Genomic DNA, 18,738 nt, shown 5'->3' with positions numbered 1-18,738 from the left:
TGGTGCTATCCAGGCTAACTGAAGGATTGGCAGCAGGAGAGGATGGGTCACTGGCCATAATTTTCGTTTTAGTCCAGTTTATCTGCAGTCCTACTTTTGCAGCCTCTATTCGTAGGATTCGAAGCGCTTCAAGCAACTGCTCCATGGAGTCCGCCAGAATGGCCAAGTCATCGGCAAAATCAGCATCTGTAATGACACGATCTCCAAACTTAAATATGGGCCAATAATATCTTAGTTTTTCTAATCCCAGACGGTTTTGGTAAAAATCAATTAGTGCATCGTGAGTTCCAAGATAATTTAATTGTGAAAATAATGAAACATAAAACAGGAAAAAACTAATTTTCCAAGAATGAAACGAAATTCGTAAGAAGAGTTAAATAATCATCATTTTTGGGAACTTTTTCATTTAGCTCGACAATCTTCTTCGGGTAAACATAAATAACACCAAGTTCGGGGTCTGGCTTCCTCAAGTCCCATCCACGTTGATTGACCAAATCTGTAGCTTCTTTCAATGAAAAACCTAAGTTATTTGCAAAATGAGACAAAGGCAATGCACTATACGCCTCCGAGATGACCCTAATGGTTTCCAATCGATATCTTTCTGAAAATAGAAAAAATTAAAGTAAACTACCAAAACAAGAATGTTATAAAACAAGCCCAAATAACAACATTATCTGTCACTGGCAAAAATAATATTGAACTAATGAACACAGAACTTACGCTATCCTTTAATAAGAAAAATAAAAGACAGACAAAAACAAAAACAAAAAAACAGTAACCCTTCGCCGGAAAAAGAAGGAAGGAAAGATAAATAACCATTTAGAATCCACTTCCCCGTGAAAATGCGTCTTATTTGGTGAGAGGTCCGGATCACCAATTGAAGGGAAAAAATACACCCCCCCCCCTTGAAAATGTGTGTCTATGAAGAACCTATTTGTAGTTGTAATATATAATTTTTGGGAAAGGATATCAGGAATGGGGATACATCAAAATATCAAGGACGAAAATAGCTATTCAAACTTCTTTGGAAAGAAAATACCATAAAAAAGTACTTGATTAGAGATAATGGATAGATTTTTTTTACATATCCTGTCCTTGGATATATATATATATATATATATATATATATATATATATATATATATATATATATATATATATATATATATATGGAGTATTATGTTGGTTTTATGGAGTGTTATCAGTGGCGATAATGGAAATTAATCAGCGTTACATTAAAAACAGTCTAATAAAATCAGATTTGTAATAAGCTTAAATTCTAATTTGTCAGTAGAACTTTGTCAATAGGAAAAAAGTTCTAAAAAGAGTTTCATTTCCAAACAACTAACCTTTCTGGCAGGCAATCTTATGACACGATTATATTGAGATTGGCAGCACAAGTAGCAGTTTGACTTTGACGACTCATAAGTGGCTTTGCTGCAAGTGTCAGTGATAATTGGTGGGTGAGCCAGGAAAGGGTTTAATCAGCAACAGCCTACTCATGACAGAATCGTTGGATACCATTAAGGAATTGGAATACGACACTGAATATAAGATGAAATGTTTAGAGAGTTCTTGTTTGCATTAAAGAATTGGGCCGCCAAAGATAGCTAATATATACGTTTTACAACATAAAAACGTACCAGCGTAATCCAAAATGCATATTTGAGCTTTTTATCTTATTTAATTCAAGAACCGTCAGTTAAGCACAAGAAAAAAGTATTAACAGCCTAAAAAATATTTCGCAATTGTTTTAACTTCGGGGATCACACTGTGCTGGTGGGTCAAAGATTTTACTGTTGCTCAGTGTAAGTTTTTTTTTCACAGATTAACTATTCAGAAGAGATGGCTAATATTAGTTTCCTAATTGATTCTACTTTCCATTTCTTTTCCTTGACACTACCAGCTGCGTTTCACCAGGAGCAAAAAATTACTTCTGAGTACCCGATATGCGGTACTGATGTCAAAATACGCACAGAATCGTATGAACTGGAATAATGGAAAAAAGCAGAACAATTACCTTTAATAGCGCTAATGATTGATGCAATTGAAAGTGGCCATTCCACTGCTTGTATGGCAATGTGAAATGCAACTGTGTCTTTCTTCCACATAGCTTTACCAATATTCCAAAGGTTTTGCAAGAAAGAACTCTTTTCCTTTATGTCATTTGGGATTCGCTTCCATAAGAATTTGGCATTACACCTATTTAAAAAAGTGAATAAACCAATTTTTAAATGCGTAAAGACAACATGACACAGTGCAAGACTAAAAAAAAACGTATATATATTTAAAAAATTTGCGAGATGGATTGTAAGTATTATTTAGTTCTTCTTTTTTCACCACAGCCCTTTGTATGGAAAAAATTATCGAAGAAATTTCAGAGAGGGCTCATTTGGATGTGAATCAGAAGTTCTAGTACCCTTTCGTTCAAGAGTCTAAAGTGATGGAAGGATAAAGAGACTTCTGTCACATAAACGACATAGGCATGTAAAGATATGTGATAAACTTCTTAAGGAAATTAAATAAAGAAAAAAATATTTCGCTGAAATATGTGACATTACACGCATCAGCTGCCTATTTTTGGAATATTAAGAACATAGTAATAGACATAGATTCCCATCTTTGTTCTATGACCATATTATGAGACAATTGGTTCTAATTCAATCAAGTTTTTGTTAATTATGCAAGAGATAAGAAATCATACTGTATTATTTAAAAAAAATAATAATCCATTACAAAAGAATAAAAAAGGAATTTTCTCTTTTTTTAGCACATTGGTTCGAAAAACACATTCTTATAGAACGATTTGGGATTAAAAAGGACTTTTTCTTTTGTTTCAGACGATATCGTAGTGAATTTGTCACAAATCTTTTCATACAAATAGTAAAATTGCACAGGCATGACTCTTTACAGAAGATTGACAGTCTACTTAAATTGTCTTTCTTAACCAAGGTCATATCTGTGCGGAAAAATAAAACATCGCTGTCACGCCTAAATATCGTATCTGACATTTTCACGCTTCTGAGACAATTGGCAAAAACCCATCGCACGCTATTCTCAAAGGCAATCAGCAAGACAATCTAGACGATGATGAACGAATGTGTGACTGAATTTAAATTGTCTTACTGATCCTCCGTTTGAGAACAGCTTAGCAATCGGTTTTTGGCAATTATTTGCAAAAGTGTGAAAATGTCAGATATGAGCTTAAGGAGTAACAGCAACAAACTGTTTTCCCAATACAGTTTCTTTTTTATTTTTAAGATTTAGTCTTAGTAGAATCATTCAAATGAAGGAAAGCTAGCGAGTAAATTGCTCTCTTCCACTCCAGATTTACTTGAAGGACTTCTTGCAAAAAATGGAAATTTTGGCTCTGCAGATGAACTTTACGTGGATGCGAGCCCCCCTCCCAACAGGAAAATAATCGTCCCCTCCCACTAAATATTGGTCAAAACTATGTACTGCTGTAGCTAAGTCTAACAGAAACAACCCAAGGAGATGAAGCTTTCAAATTAGTGAAGAGCGGTGTCGTAACAGATGAAATCACCTATAAGGATCTCTTTACGACCATCGTTCACGAGAAAGGCCACTAAAACGCTGGACGGAGAACTATGTCAGCGTTAAGATGGCTGCACTGCAAACAACGTCATGGACTGCACACGACAGAAGCAAGTATTGAGCCCTTATACATGAGCTGGCGGGAGAAGTAGGTCCAAAGTGCCCCATGATGTCATGGACCTAAGTAAGAATAGTTCATTCCATTTCGAATGCACATATGCTTAACGACAAAATATGCCACCACGCAGCAGTATGTTCACAGAAACTGGAATATTTAAAACAAGACTTTAGGATAGTTTTCAGCTGATTGGCTATTCCAAACATCTGAATAAACGATTTTGACTTATATTCTAGCCAAAGTTGCTGGTTTGCAGACATAAAATGACCCCAAAAAAGCACTGCGTTCTAGTACAATCTCGGCTTCTACTAAATAAGGAGATTACAACTCAAATTTCCAAGAGTTCTCTTCCGATGTTCTATGACTTCAGGTTCATACGAATACTCTAAGAAAGAAGGAATTAAAAAAGAGCCAAAAAACAAACCCGCATCCGCAACCTTTTTCTCGGTAAAAATACGAAAGTTCGTATTTTTCATGTACAGGATTAAAGCTTCAATCCTGGGGACCTGGAAAGCGTTTAATTTCATAAAATGATTTCCCTCAAGATTGCATCCATCTTTGAGGCGTTTCCCCTCTTTCTAAGACTATGCCAAATATTATCATTTCCGAGAGAGTATTATTTTGATATATGGTACTAAACTTGATAATTGTCAGATTATTGAAGTCAACATTAAAACATTTATTTTCAATATATTAAATAGAAAGATTAATGTTTTTCTACGGAATACCAAAAGCGATTTAAAACCTAAAAAGGGCACAAATTAACTCAAATAAGATACGAAACTTAACCATTGGTTCACATTAATCCGTTTTCACGCTAAAACGCCCATTTTTGTATGATCTGTTAAATTTCATTGGTTTTTGCTCCGAGATTATTTGTCGCAACGGTTCAACAGCTACGTCAAAATATTTCTCCTGAGCCGTAAAAAAAAACGCATTCGTTATTTTGAATCAAAACTTTTTTGAACCATGCAATGGAAATAACTGAGAAACTAATCATATCTGTGAAAAGTCGTCCATTAATATGTGACAAACGGAATCATTGCCATTTAATGCAACATTTAAACCTCAATGATTGGGGGACATTTCCGATGAAATGAACATAGAAGGTAAGAATTGTATTATCAATTAGGCATAACTAGCCTAGTCTAACACAGGCTACCCTTTTTTAACATTTTTTCTTGGCTTCTAGAACTTAATTCAGACTATTCGTATGATCTTTAGTATCTCACACTAGTTTTTTTTTACGTTTAAACGGCTGCAGTAAACCGTTTCCGTGTGAACATTTTTACAACTTTCCTGCATCCGTGAGCCGTTTTGCGTTAAAATAAAAATGACATCAGGGTTAACCATGGGTTACAAGAATTAAAATTCAGCGGCATAGGGAGGTTTTTCAGCACCCTGTGGCGTTATTAATCCTTGCCCTAACCCCCAATAAATGTCCTGAAGATTAAAAAAAAGGTTGGTACTGGTGCATTATGCGGGCACTGTTATATACTAACGAGAGACGAAACCCGCCAAACGGGTTTGCAAGAGACCGCTATAGAGAAATGGAATACAAAGCATGGTTTTCATTGCATTTCCAATATTTAAACTGTTCTTTTTTGGGGTTAAGAGGGGGGAGGTACCTAGGTTAGGTTAGGTATTTAATATATGGTATGCTTTACCCCTCCCCCCTCCCCCTAATGTGCAAATATATAGCCCAAATTTGTTTATAAAATATTATATATTCATAATCTTATTTCATTAGCATTAACCAAACTTGACTTCTTTAGTAGTGCCCACATAATGCACCAGTACCAAAAGGTTTTACGTAGGCTAAACAGCATCCTAACAGATACTGCACTAAGGACGAGCATATACCTTAGCCCCCCTTACTACACTGCAGCAGTAATTGGTATGATAGATTAAATGAAATCTAGAACCAGCAAAACTACAATGGAAAATTAGTTCTAAAAAAACAAACAGAAAGTATCACAAATAAATGTGGCGTTCCCACCCCCTTATGCTCCCTAAAGCGGTAGCGGGTAATTGTGCATTTCTGAATAGACTGCTTCAGTGGATTTGTTTAATTTAACCTATTGATTGTTCTCTAAATTTAAATTGAGTAAATTTAAAAATAAGAAGATTGTGACGATGCTTTGAGTTGTCTAACAGTGAAACTAAATAAATCGCAACATAATTTATACGGAGAAACTTGTTTATCTGGCTAGAACTTGTATTTACAACTTGGCGATTTCAAAAGATGTATTGCGTAACACCAGTAGAGAGGGAGGTGCTACTCGTGACGGGAGTCCATATATGGGCATAGCCTCCCTGGGGAGAACACGTGGTTAATGGGGTCAATGACCTAAATTTCCAAGGTCGACGTTGTTGTTGTTGTAAGTGCACGCTCTCAGCGAATGTCAAGGTCGATTTATTTGTTGTTGTTGTTGTTTTTGGCACGCTCTCAGCGAATGTCAAGGTCGATTTATTTGTTGTTGTTGTTGTTTTTGGCACGCTCTCAGCGAATGCTATGAGTTTCCCGGAAACAGTTAGATCACGTGTTTCCTTCTCAGCCAATCAGCGAGTCGGTTACATATTAGCGGCGGAGTGAATATAAAGAAGGGATTTTTGTTATATTTTTATTAGTCTGTGAATAGAATTCAAGGAGTGAGAAGAACAGTTTGACTTAACTCATTTGGATATATATTTGCAATGATGAGTGGAATGTTTACTCTATTAGAAGTTGATAGTGGAGATGATGCTAATGATACGATAGCACAAAACATTGCAGTGGAAATTACGAAAGGTTTATAGCTTTGTCTGGAATGGGATGTAGTATATGCAAAATATGTGATATACCTGAGAAAATTTGAGATGGAGGATCAATTATGTTTCACTGCTAAAGTTGATATTGCACATGTGAATAGACTTCAATGTTCATTAGTGAAACATATCGAAGACAATAAACAGTATCGTTAATTGTACATGCTATGTATTATTGATGTTGTTGTAATTATTCAATAAAATTGTTTCGAAATCGAAAATGTTTTCTTTCTTTTCTGGTTAGAGCTAACGAATCAGGGTCAGTCTAGAGTCAGCAGTCGGAGTGAAAGGTTTGAAAAATGAATAAATTTGAGAAAGAGAGAATTAGATCAACTCTATTGTTTATGGAAAAACATTTGATTTTGGATGATGATTGTCTTAAGTTATCTCTTCAACTCAGGATATTCTCTTGTCAGGGAACACTTGACAATATATTGAGGAGTGATTCTCCACCATTGGACTATTGTATGAAACTTTTAAAATGTGATTCGAATGCATATACTCAACTTATTAATATATTAATTGAAACAAAGCAGAATCCTATAGTGGATAAACTTTTGAAAACATTGCCAATGGATTCAATGTAGATGGTTCCCCCGTCATTCGAAAGAGGTAACGTCACAGAGCTACTCCTCTCCCCCATTTTCCTCCACCTTGAATTTATCGAGCGAGGAGGCTCAGTTTCTTTTTAGCTGTGAGTGAGTTGACATCGGAAACCGAAAAATGTTCTATATATGTCCATTGTGCATGTACACTCTTGGCAGTTGGACTCAATGTGAGAATTGTGCAATTATTGATGACTATAGTGAAAAGTATAAATTATGTAATCCTTGTAAATTACATAGAGGCTATGCAGTACAAATTAAAGGATGTAGTTCATGTCTTGAGGAGGTGTGTGACTCGCATCCTAGAGGGCACCTGTGCTCCAATTGTCACTATGATAAATGTGATCAGTGGGAGAATACTTACCCCGCTATGATTGGAAAGAATCCCAAGCGTGATTTTAGTTTATTTCTACGAGATTGGTATCGCCGTGGATTTAAATTAGTCTGGGAAGAGGAATCTTGTCTACGATTCATCTGTTGGGATAACAAGACAATTTAGTTTCTACGTCATAGTTGTGATGTCACCACCTACTATGACTATAAACAAAGTGATTTTTATTTTGCTGTGAAGGAATGTGATTCACCATTTTAAAACATTGTATGTGATATTGCTTCAAATAGACAGATTGAAACTCGTGAATTTCATAATATGAATGTAAATAGCATCATTGACTGTACTAAGAGATAGGACTATAGTGAAGTTACATTGTACTGTAGAAAATGTGACCCTGACTTTGCAGTCAATGAAGATCAATATACATTGAATCCAAATGATATAACAGCATTAGTGGTTCACTAATGTTGCCTATACATCGATGAAGAAGAAATCTAAAGTGAAGATTTAAAGACATTGTTGTATATATATATGCATTTTATTAATAAACAAATTCACAAACATTTTTTAAGCACTTTACTCTTAGGGCACTGAAATCAATACTATATAGGTCTGAGTTCTGTTGCGAAAACACACAAAAGTTAGAAAAAATACAAAATGTTCCTTTATTACCTCTGCAATACGGGTAAAAATGAAGAATTCATACACATTTTCAACTAGCTAAGTGTAATTGTTTTAAATATGAGCCATTCTATTGCGAAAACACAAAAAAGTTAGAAAAAATACAACATATTCCTTTATTAGCTCTGCAATACGGCTAAAAATGAAGAATTCATACACATTTTCAACTAGATAAGGGTAAATGTTTTAAATATGAGCCATTCTATTGCGAAAACACACAAAAGTTATAAAAAATACAAAATATTCCTTTATTACCTCTGCAAAACGGCTAAAAATGAAGAATTCATACACATTTTCAACTAGCTAAGGGTAAGTATTTTAAATATGAGCAATTCTGTTGCAAAAAACACACACACGTTCGAAAATATACAAAATATTCCCTTATTACCTCTGCAATACGGGTAAAAATTAAGAATTCATACACATTTTCAACTAGCTAAGGGTGAGTGTTTTAAATATGAGCCATTCTGTTGCGAAAACACACAAAAGTTAGAAAAATACAAAATATTCCTTTATTACCTCTGCAATACGGGTAAAAATGAAGAATTCATACACATTTTCAACTAGCTAATGGTAAGTGTTTTAAATATGAGCCATTCTGTTGCGAAAACACACAAAAGTTAGAAAAAATACAAAATATTCCTTTATTACCTCATCAAAAAGGATAAAAATTAATAATTAATACACATTTACAACTAGCTAAGGGTGAGTGTTTTAAATATGAGCCATTCTGTTGAGAAAACACACAAAAATTATAAAAAATACAAATATACATATATTACCTCAGCAATACAGCTAAATAGGAAGAATTCATACAAATTTTCAACTAGCTAAGGGTAAGTGTTTTAAATATGAGCCATTCTGTTGCGAAAACACACAAAAGTTAGAAAAAATACAAAATATCCCTTTATTGTATCTGCAAAATTGCTAAAAATGAAGAATTCATACACAATTTCAACTAGCTAAGGGTAAATGTTTTAAATATGAGCCATTCTATTGCAAAAACACACAAAAATTAAAAAAATTGCAAAATGTTCCTTTATTACCTCTGCAATACGGCTAAAAATGAATAATTCATACACATTTTCAACTAGCTAAGGGTAAATGTTTTAAATATGAGCCATTCTGTTGCGAAAACACACAAAAGTTAGAAAAAATATAAAATATTCCTTTATTACCTCTGCAATACGGGTAAAAATGAAGAATTCATACACATTTTCAACTAGGTAAGGTAAGTGATAGAGGTAAGATAGTGGTAAGGTAAGTTAGAAAAAATACAAAATATTCCTTTATTACCTCTGCAATACAGCTAAAAATGAAGAATTCATACACATTTTCAACTAGCTAAGGGTGAGTGTTTTAAATATGAGCCATTCTGTTGCGAAAACACACAAAAGTTAGAAAAAATACAAAATATTCCTTTATTACCTCTGCAAAACGGTTAAAAATGAAGAATTCATACACATTTTCAACTATCTAAGTGTGAGTGTTTTATTTATGAGAAACTATGTTTCTAAATCAAACAATAGTTAGAAAAAATACTAAATATTCCTTTATTACCTCTGCAATACGGTTAAAAATGAAGAATTCATACACATTTTCAACTAGCTAAGGGTAAGTGTTTTAAATATGAGCCATTCTGTTGCGAAAACACACAAAAGTTAGAAAAAATACAAAATATTCCTTTATTACCTCTGCAATACGGGTAAAAATGAAGAATTCATACACATTTTCGACTAGCTAAGGGTGAGTGTTTTAAATATGAGCCATTCTGTTGCGAAAACACACAAAAGTTAGAAAAAATACAAAATATTCCTTTATTACCTCTGCAATACGGCTAAAAATGAAGAATTCATACACATTTTCAACTAGCTAAAGGGTAAATTTTTCAAATATGATCCATTCTATTGCTTAAACACAAACAAGTTTTAAAAATAGCGCTCCAGTCATAGTGGACACCTTATATAAAGATAAAAATTAAGGGTAAATACACTATTTCATCTATCTAAAGGGTAAATGTTTTATATTGTAGAACGAATATTTCATTTTATGACCCAAGTTATATCAAAAGAAAAATTTTACGTTTGATACTATGCTATACTGGTCAAAATGAAGAATTCATACACATTCTAGCAATTTCTAGCACATTTTCTAGCTAAGTGAAAGTTTTTTAAATCAGAGCATTACTTGATATAAAAAAATAACAATTAATAAGTAATACAATAAAGTACTTTATTAAATAATAAATACGTGTAATAATTAATAATTAAGAAAAATTTTAATCTTTATTAATGATAGTTTTTTTAAATTGAGCCATTCTGGTTCTAAAACACAGAACAGTAAAAAAATAAGCACATATTACCTTTATAACGACTGAAATTATTGAAAAATATACGACTTCATACACATTTTCTACTATCTACGGGTAAGTGTTTTTAATATGATCCATTCTATTGCGATACCACTCAAAAGTTAGAAAAAATTCAAAATTTTCATTTATTAACTCTGCAATACATCTAAAAATTAAGAATTCATACACATTTTCATCTTGCTAAGGGTATTTTTTTTAAATATGAGCCATTCTATTGCGTAAACACACAAAAGTTAGAAAAAATGCAAAATGTTCCTTTATTACCTCTGCAATACGGGTAAAAATGAAGAATTCATACACATTTTCAACTAGCTAAGGGTAAGTGTTTTAAATATGAGCCATTCTGTTGCGAAAACACACAAAAGTTAGAAAAATAGAAAATATTCCTTTATTACCTCTGCAAAACGGCTAAAAATGAAGAATTCAAACACATTTTCAACTAGCTAAGGGTAAGTGTTTTAAATATGAGCCATTCTGTTGCGAAAACACACATAAGTTAGAAAAAATACAAAATATTCCTTTATTACCTCTGCAATACGGCTAAAAATGAAGAATTCATACAGATCTTCAACTAGCTAAAGGGTAAATGTTTTAAATATGATCAATTCTATTGCGTACACACACAAAAGTTATAAAAAATGAAAAAAATTAATTTAAAAAATATGAAATACGCATAAAAATTAAGAATTCAAAAATATATTAAACTAGCTAAGGGTAAATGTTTTAAATATGAGCCATTCTATTGCGAAAACACACAAAAGTTAGAAAAAATGCAAAATGTTCCTTTATTACCTCTGCAAAACGGCTAAAAATGAAGAATTCATACACATTTTCAACTAGCTAAGGGTAAGTGTTTTAAATATGAGCCATTCTGTTGCGAAAACACACAAAAGTTAGACAAAATACAAAATATTCCTCTATTACATCTGCAAAATTTCTAAAAATGAAGAATTCATACACATTTTCAACTAGCTAATGGTATGTGTTTTAAATATGAGTCATTATATTGCAAAATCACACAAAAGTTAGAAAAAATACAAAAAATCCCGTTATTACCTCTACCATACGGGTAAAAATAAATAATTCATACATAATTTCAACTAGCTAAGGGTAAGTGTTTTAAATATGAGCCATTCTGTTGCGAAAACACACAAAAGTTAAAAAAAAATACAACCTGACCCCCATAATTGAAGGATATGAATTAGAACCTTGGGAAAGTAAATTCCTTGTATTTGTATTTCCCACAATAGGTCAGTTTTTGAGTAAAAGTAAAGAGCTACCAGACTAAACCAAAGATATGATGAAATAATAACGAATAATTGTTCAAAATTAAATTTTCTGTATTACGGGAATGGTTTGTTTTCGAACCATTATATCTACCAAACGTACAATACCTGAGTTAAATTAAGAGGTTTCAATTTTATGAAAAAATTAGTCATATTTTTCTTATTTTCAAAGGAAAAAACACGCAAAAGACATATTATTGGACTCAAATCAAACAGTGACGGGATTGTATTTGAAGAAACTTCCATTCTTTTCTATCTTGCCCTATATTACAACATATACTGACTTATAATGATGTTAAGAAAGATAAAATATACTAATCTAACGGCTATGTATTTACGAAATTTTTAAATCTGTGGATAAATAGCAATAAGTTACTGTATATATATCGATGAACGCTCGCTAAAGTTGCCAATTTTCCCATATAGAGAATGGTTTCAATAGAATACTTCTTACAATACGAGGGCTCTATATCTCAAATAAAGCAACTTCACTGCAGATTAATTAATTGTTACGTTCGATTTTGTTTTGGACATAGGAGATCATCAATGGGAAGTGAGAATTTCTGTAAAACTATCAAAGATTGGTTAGGTGTATGTCGAGGTGTGATGAGATTATGGAAGGTTAGGTTAATTTAGGGTAGCCGACAATAGAATATGTGCGACACAGAACAGTTAATAGGTATGAATGTTACACAATACGACAACACTCACAAATGATATCAATTGACGGATGTTAGCTATAGATAAAAAGGTTTGTTAATGTGTTTGCGTTAATAGATTATTTGAGGTTAAGTTATGGGAGTATATAGTAGCATAATTAGCCCCCCCTCCCCCCCCGACTCCCACCTAACTCTGTAAATCAAGGGACTTTTGGAAGATACCGAACAAACTTTAGGTGGCTGGTTAGGTTAGATTATGTTAATTAACGGCAGCCTCTTTTGTTAAGGTTTTTTGTTTTTGGGGGGGGGGGGCTCCCGCCCCCTCAACAAAAAGTTAGGTGCATGGTTAGGCTAGGTTAGATTATGTTAGGTTAGGTTAATTTAGAGTAGACTAGCTTAGCCTACGTACGAGAAAGAAAAGTTCTTAGGTGTGGAGCTCCCCAACATCCAAAACCATCACTATTTAAATCAATTTAATGATGTTAGAAACAGACAAAAAGTTAGGGGTTTGGTTAGGTTAGGTTAGAGTCTGTTAGGTTAGGTTAATTAGCGGCAGCCTCTTTTGTTAAGTTTTTTTATTTTTTTTGGGGGGGGGGGCTCCCGCCCCCCTCAACAAAAAGTTATGTGTATGGTTTGGTTAGGTTAGATTATGTTAGGTTAGGTTAATTTAGGTTAGACTAGCTTAGCCTACGTACGCTCCCCCCCACCCCCGGGGGCCACGGGGACCGAAAGCCTACCACGGGCAGGACCCTCACCCCCACGGTCAGGTTACCTAGCATTTCAAGGTGACCCCCCCCCGGGGCCACGGGGCCGAAAGCCTGACACGGGTAGGACCCTCACCACCAAGGTCAGGTTAGGTTAGATTAGGTTAAGTTACCTAACATTTCTAGGTTAACTTACATCAGGTTAAGTGGCTCATTAACTTCAAAAGGGCTCATTTGATTGGAAATTGAAAGGGCTAGTGCCTTTTTTAATAGTTGGCAATGATTGAAGAAAGACTAACGCCCCTCTCACGCCCACCATTTTCCCAGACACATCCAATCAAAATTTTGAGATAGCCATTTTGTTTAACATAGTTGAAAGTTCTAGAAATTAGGTCTTAGAGGATGACAACAACCCTCACAGCCCTTAGGGTAAGGGTTGTAATTTATGCCATGGGGGTGTATAAGGTGTTTATAGGAAGTGTTGTCGTAGAAACTCAAAAAGGACTCATTCGATTGGAAATCGAAAGTCGAAAGTGATTGGAAGGCTTGACATTTTTATAGTAAAGATCGATGCAGATATAATGTGTTTTTTTGTTGTTGTTGTTGTTGTTTAGACCAGGGCACTTTGAATCGAAGGAGTTGTCGTAGGAACTTCGAAAAGGGCTCATTCGATTGAAAATAGAAAGGGCTGATGCCCTTTTTAATAGTCGAAAGTGATTGGAAGGAAACTAATCCTGCTCCCACGCCCAAACTCCAATTTGCCTATTCGTTTAAAAACCAAAATTTTTTTTAAGATTTAATCAAAACTAACTAATATAAGGATAATTTACAACAAGGCACCCCTACACCTTTCCAGAAAAGACTGAGGGTCTTACGTTCAGACTTTTGGGACTATTTCTATTTTTAAAATTTTACCAAATGAAAATAGCGTAAGTGTATCCAAGCTATCAAAGATAGTAAACAGATTTTATTGCGAATGGTATTATGTTTTCCATTTCAGGTCAACTAGAGGAGGTATGAAACTAAATTAAACACTACTATTTGTGTCCAGATTTTTAAGAGGGTGTATGTTGTTAAAAATTGCTCAAAATTTTTGTCCAGCATACAAATAGCAGGCCAAACTATAAATTCTTAAAAGAACGAAAAGATTCAAAGTATTGTTTTCTTTTTCTCTGAAAAGACTATGTCAATTTGAAACGAACAGAAATTAATTAAAAAAACTTTTTCCACAAAATAAGTCTTTCAAAGAAAAGTAAAGAACTCCGGTAAGCAAAAAATGAGCAAAAATAAAATCAAATAATCTAGCAAGCGTGAAACTACCACAAATCAGCATCGATAAATAAATGAAACCCAAAACGAACAGAAATTACAATAAATAACCGAGTCAAACTCAAAACGAGCAGAAATTAACATAAGCTGGGCTCAAAACCCCTATACCTTCCCAAGGCCAGAACATAATTTGCACTTTACTGAAAAAATACAAATGAATTAGCATTGTCAGTTTAATATACATATACTGATATTTAGTAATCAAAATGTTGATATTATTTGATTTATTGAAGTTATAAAAGTAAAAACAGTTATATTTTTTTGAGTAAAGTGCAAATTTTGTTCTGGCCTTGGGAAGGCATAGGGGTTTTGAGCCCAGCTTATGTTAATTTCTGCTCGTTTTGAGTTTGACTCGGTTATTTGTTGTAATTTCTGTTCGTTTTGGGTTTCATTTATTTATCGATGCTGATCTGTGGTAGTTTCACGCTTGCTAGAAGAAGAAGAATAACTTTATTTAACAAACAAATTACATGAATAAATTATTTTCTAAACTGGCCGACGGGGAGCAGGGCTCGATGTGTCGGCCAAAAACATAAAAAAAAATCCGAAATAACAAATAGAGCATATCAATAATGAAAAAAAAAGACACACATGGTAGGAGAAAACAGAGGAGGCCACCCCAGCGCGAGAACACCACAACGGAAATAACCACCAACCACCACAAAAGGAAATACATGTTTCATTCTATGAAGACAACCTAAGTTATGGGCAAGTTTCAATCTCAGATGATCAGAATGCTTACGGAAAGATAAAAGCTCATCAAGAATAATCCCAAGGTAACGAAATGAATTTACTCTTTTTATCCTACTTTGATTTACAATTAACTCGTCTATGGTAATTTTATCAACTGCCCGCTGTGACCGCCCAAAAATCATGAATTCAGTTTTAGAAAAGTTCGGAGCCAGGTAGTTACATGCAAACCAATTATTTAAAGAATTCATTGCTGTCACCATTTTCTCAGCCAACAAAGATGGGGTCTTAGCTTTTACTGTCACCGCCGTATCATCTGCAAAAATTACTGCTAAACTACTATCTTGGGGTAAACACCTCGAAAGGTCATTTGTATAAATCAAAAATAGTAATGGCCCTAATAGTGATCCCTGGGGGACTCCAACATCATCAATAATAATATGGCTTGACTGATGCCCATTTACCTCTACCTGAATTTTTCGACCATGCAAGTAAGATTTTATTAGATCTAAACCTTTACCTCTAATACCTGCATTATTAATTTTCTCCAATAAAATTTGATGGTTTAGCGTATCAAATGCCTTCTTTATATCATAGAAAAGAGTAAATACATGATTTTCATCATTTAATGAATCATTAATCTCTAAAATTAGCGCTGCAATAGCTTGTTCAGTAGAATGACCCGCTCTGAATCCAAACTGATTTTTAGTAAATAAATTCCGTTTATCAAAATACGAGACAATTCTTTTTTGAATAATTTTTTCAATAACCTTAGATATAGGGGAAAGAATAGCTATTGGGCGATAGTTACCTATATCTGTCTTATCACCTTTCTTATGAATTGGAATAACTCGTGCAGATTTCCATGCTTCCGGAAAGATCCCTGATGACATAGATGCATTTAAAATATGAAGCAACGGGACGTGAATTACACATGCAAGTTCTTTCAGAATATTTGTGGAGAGTCCATCTAGACCTAGAGAATTACCACTCTTTAGATTCATAATTACTTTCTGGAACTCACCGAGAGTGACAGGAGCCAGGAACATACTGGAATTTTCGGATGGCGGGAGATATTCTTTATATGAATTAGATGGAGATTCAGGGGATTCCAGTTCAACGGTAGAACTAATATTAGAAAAATAATGACAAAAATAATCTGCAAGAACATCCTTTCCCTTCAACTTAGCACCATTTTTATTTATGATCAGTTCAGGGTGTAGATTTTTAATATTGTTTCCAATTTTTTCCTTAATTAATTTTCATGTAGTCCGAGGCGAATCAGATTTTTTAAATGAAATTTCATACTAAATTTTTTCACTTGTTCTGAGAGTTTTAACTAGCAAATTTTTATAATTTTTGAATCGCTGTACATTATGAGCTGAGGGGTATTTCATTTTTATATTATACAGTCTATTTTTTTTCCTTGACAGATTTTAGAAGTGATAGACGTATCCAAGCTTGTTTGGGTGAGGTTCTTTTCTGGTGTGTAGTTTTAAGTGGGCAATGAAGGTCTAGATTTTTATTCAAAATTTGATCAAATATATTATAAGATATGTTGGGGTCATTCTCATTAATAAATTTACTCCATCCTACATCATTAAGATTAGATTTCAAATCATTCATACTTACATGTGAAAAGTTTCTTCTCTTCATATGATTTTCTTTATTGACTATCTTTTGCCCTTTAACATCAGAAATTAAAATACAATGATCAGATGTGTCTACCATAACAACGAATGTAGCCTCACAAGGATAAGGTGCAAAAATATTATCAATCAGAGAAAAAGAAGAATTTGTTATGCGTGTCAGAATAAAACATACTGGGTTCATACCATGAGAAAGGTTACATTCCAAAAACTGAAGGACATGTCGGTCAATTCCTTGCTGTCTAGATGGGAGACATCCCATTAAATCAATATTGAAGTCCGCAAGGATTAAAAATGGCATTCGGAGATTTGATATCACACTTATTTTCATATTTATCAATAAAATCTGCCTTATTTGATGAGGGAGGACGATAAATTACAGCAATTAATTTGATACAGCTAGATTATTTGATTTTATTTTTGCTTTTGCTAGTTTTTTGTATAATGCAGTTCTTTACTTTTCTTTGAAAAACTTATTTTGTGAAAAAAGTTTTTTAAATTAATCTTTAGAAAAGCTGATAATGTAGTTGAAACTAGCATTTTGAAAAAAGTATATAAAAAGGCTAAGGGTTCCCTATTTTATTGCTTGCTGAGAGTCATCTATTTTCGTCTAAAACAAAGTAAGACTTATTTCTACCCAAACATGCTCAAATACTATTTTTCAAGTTGTTCTTCGGATGTCCACAATTTTAGTATAAGGCTCATTTAAATATAAAGCTCAGAATAAGGAGGTGGTTCTATTTCATCCACACAGTCTCTATATTGCGGGGGTCCATCCTTATTGACAAAATCCGTTAATGCTACTACACTTGTGACGGAATGAGAGTTATAAGCCCTGTTGTGCTGCATCGCATCACTATCACTATTAATTAACGGTCTTTTAGAGCATTTACATAGTTCTTTAAACAGTGGTGGTTGAACTAATACGTTCAGTAGAAAAAAAGTCACTGCAAATGAAGAACTTATGGATAATACAACTATATTGTTCCTTAGGATTGCCAGGATCACAAAAATTGTTGATATTGAAAATAAGAGTGCCAATACGCTGACTATTAGTAGGTAACGTAGTTTTACATTCATCCTGCAAGAAAGAGATTGGATACAGTTCAGTACACGACCAGCCCCAGATTCCTAGTGAAAAAAAAAGAAAAATTCAAGAACCTATGCAATAATAATAAATAAAAACTGGGGAATTTTTTCTGAAGATGGCTTGTAAGGTTTTGGTTTATAAGGCTTAAAACATATGCTCAAATTAAAATTGTTCTCTAAAAAACAGAATTTTTGTAGTAATAGATACATCAAAAGAATTGGAAATCGAAATTTCTAATGCTTTTTTTAAGTGACCAAAAAGATTGGAGGATACCTAGCTCCCCTCCTACACCCATTTTCCCCCTAAAGAACATCTGATCAAACTTTTAAGATAGCCCTTTAATTTAGCATAGTCAAAAGGTCCAATAACTATGCTTTTGGTGATGATATGACGCTTCACAGTCCCTGGGGAATGGACAGTAATTTACGCAGTTTGCCCATATTGTTCACGCATGTATTTGTTATTGGGGAATACACGGAAATTTTTCGGGGCTATTTTCTATGGGGGAATTATCTGAGGGGAGGAAAACTTTCGGAGGAATTTTACAGTTGAAATATCACACGAGGAGGGGGAGGGAAGACGTTTCCTGCCATGATTTGAAAAACAGTTAGAAAAGAATTAAAAAAAACAATTTTTTTAAACTGAAAGTAAAGAGCAACATTCAAACTTAAAATGAAACACAAAACCCTTGATTTTCAACAAGAATTGTTTTCTAAGAGCTTTAAGACTTTAGTATAAAGAGCGAGGGTTGAGGAAGGGCAGCCCCTCATATACAGAATAATTTCTGTTTGTTTTAAGCTTTAGTGTTGCTCCTCACTTTCATTTGTTCTTGAGATATAGCTGAAACGTCTTATTGACA

At 33.6% G+C, this 18,738-nt stretch overlaps 1 protein-coding gene across 3 annotated transcripts in view; it reads right to left on the bottom strand.

The window, feature by feature from the left end:
* Positions 1 to 281: 281 nt before the first annotated feature.
* Positions 282 to 18,738, bottom strand: part of CSN8 (COP9 signalosome subunit 8) — a 60,395-nt gene continuing 41,938 nt past the window's right edge. For all 3 annotated transcript variants that reach the window (XM_089097178.1, XM_089097177.1, XM_089097175.1), the window contains exons 4-5: positions 2,021 to 2,202; positions 282 to 601 (exon numbers count right to left, since the gene is read on the bottom strand). In XM_089097178.1, coding sequence (XP_088953304.1) covers positions 336 to 601; positions 2,021 to 2,202 — 448 coding nt within the window. In that variant the 3' untranslated portion in view covers positions 282 to 335. The remainder of the gene's footprint in view (positions 602 to 2,020; positions 2,203 to 18,738) is intronic.

The sequence above is a fragment of the Artemia sp. Qi Xiang Cuo genome, chromosome 11, assembly GCF_049724085.1.
Source record: "Artemia sp. Qi Xiang Cuo chromosome 11, ASM4972408v1, whole genome shotgun sequence".
Lineage (NCBI taxonomy): Eukaryota > Metazoa > Arthropoda > Branchiopoda > Anostraca > Artemiidae > Artemia > Artemia sp. Qi Xiang Cuo.
Note: the sequence above shows the minus strand (reverse complement) of the source record. Positions and strands in the feature narration are given on the sequence as shown.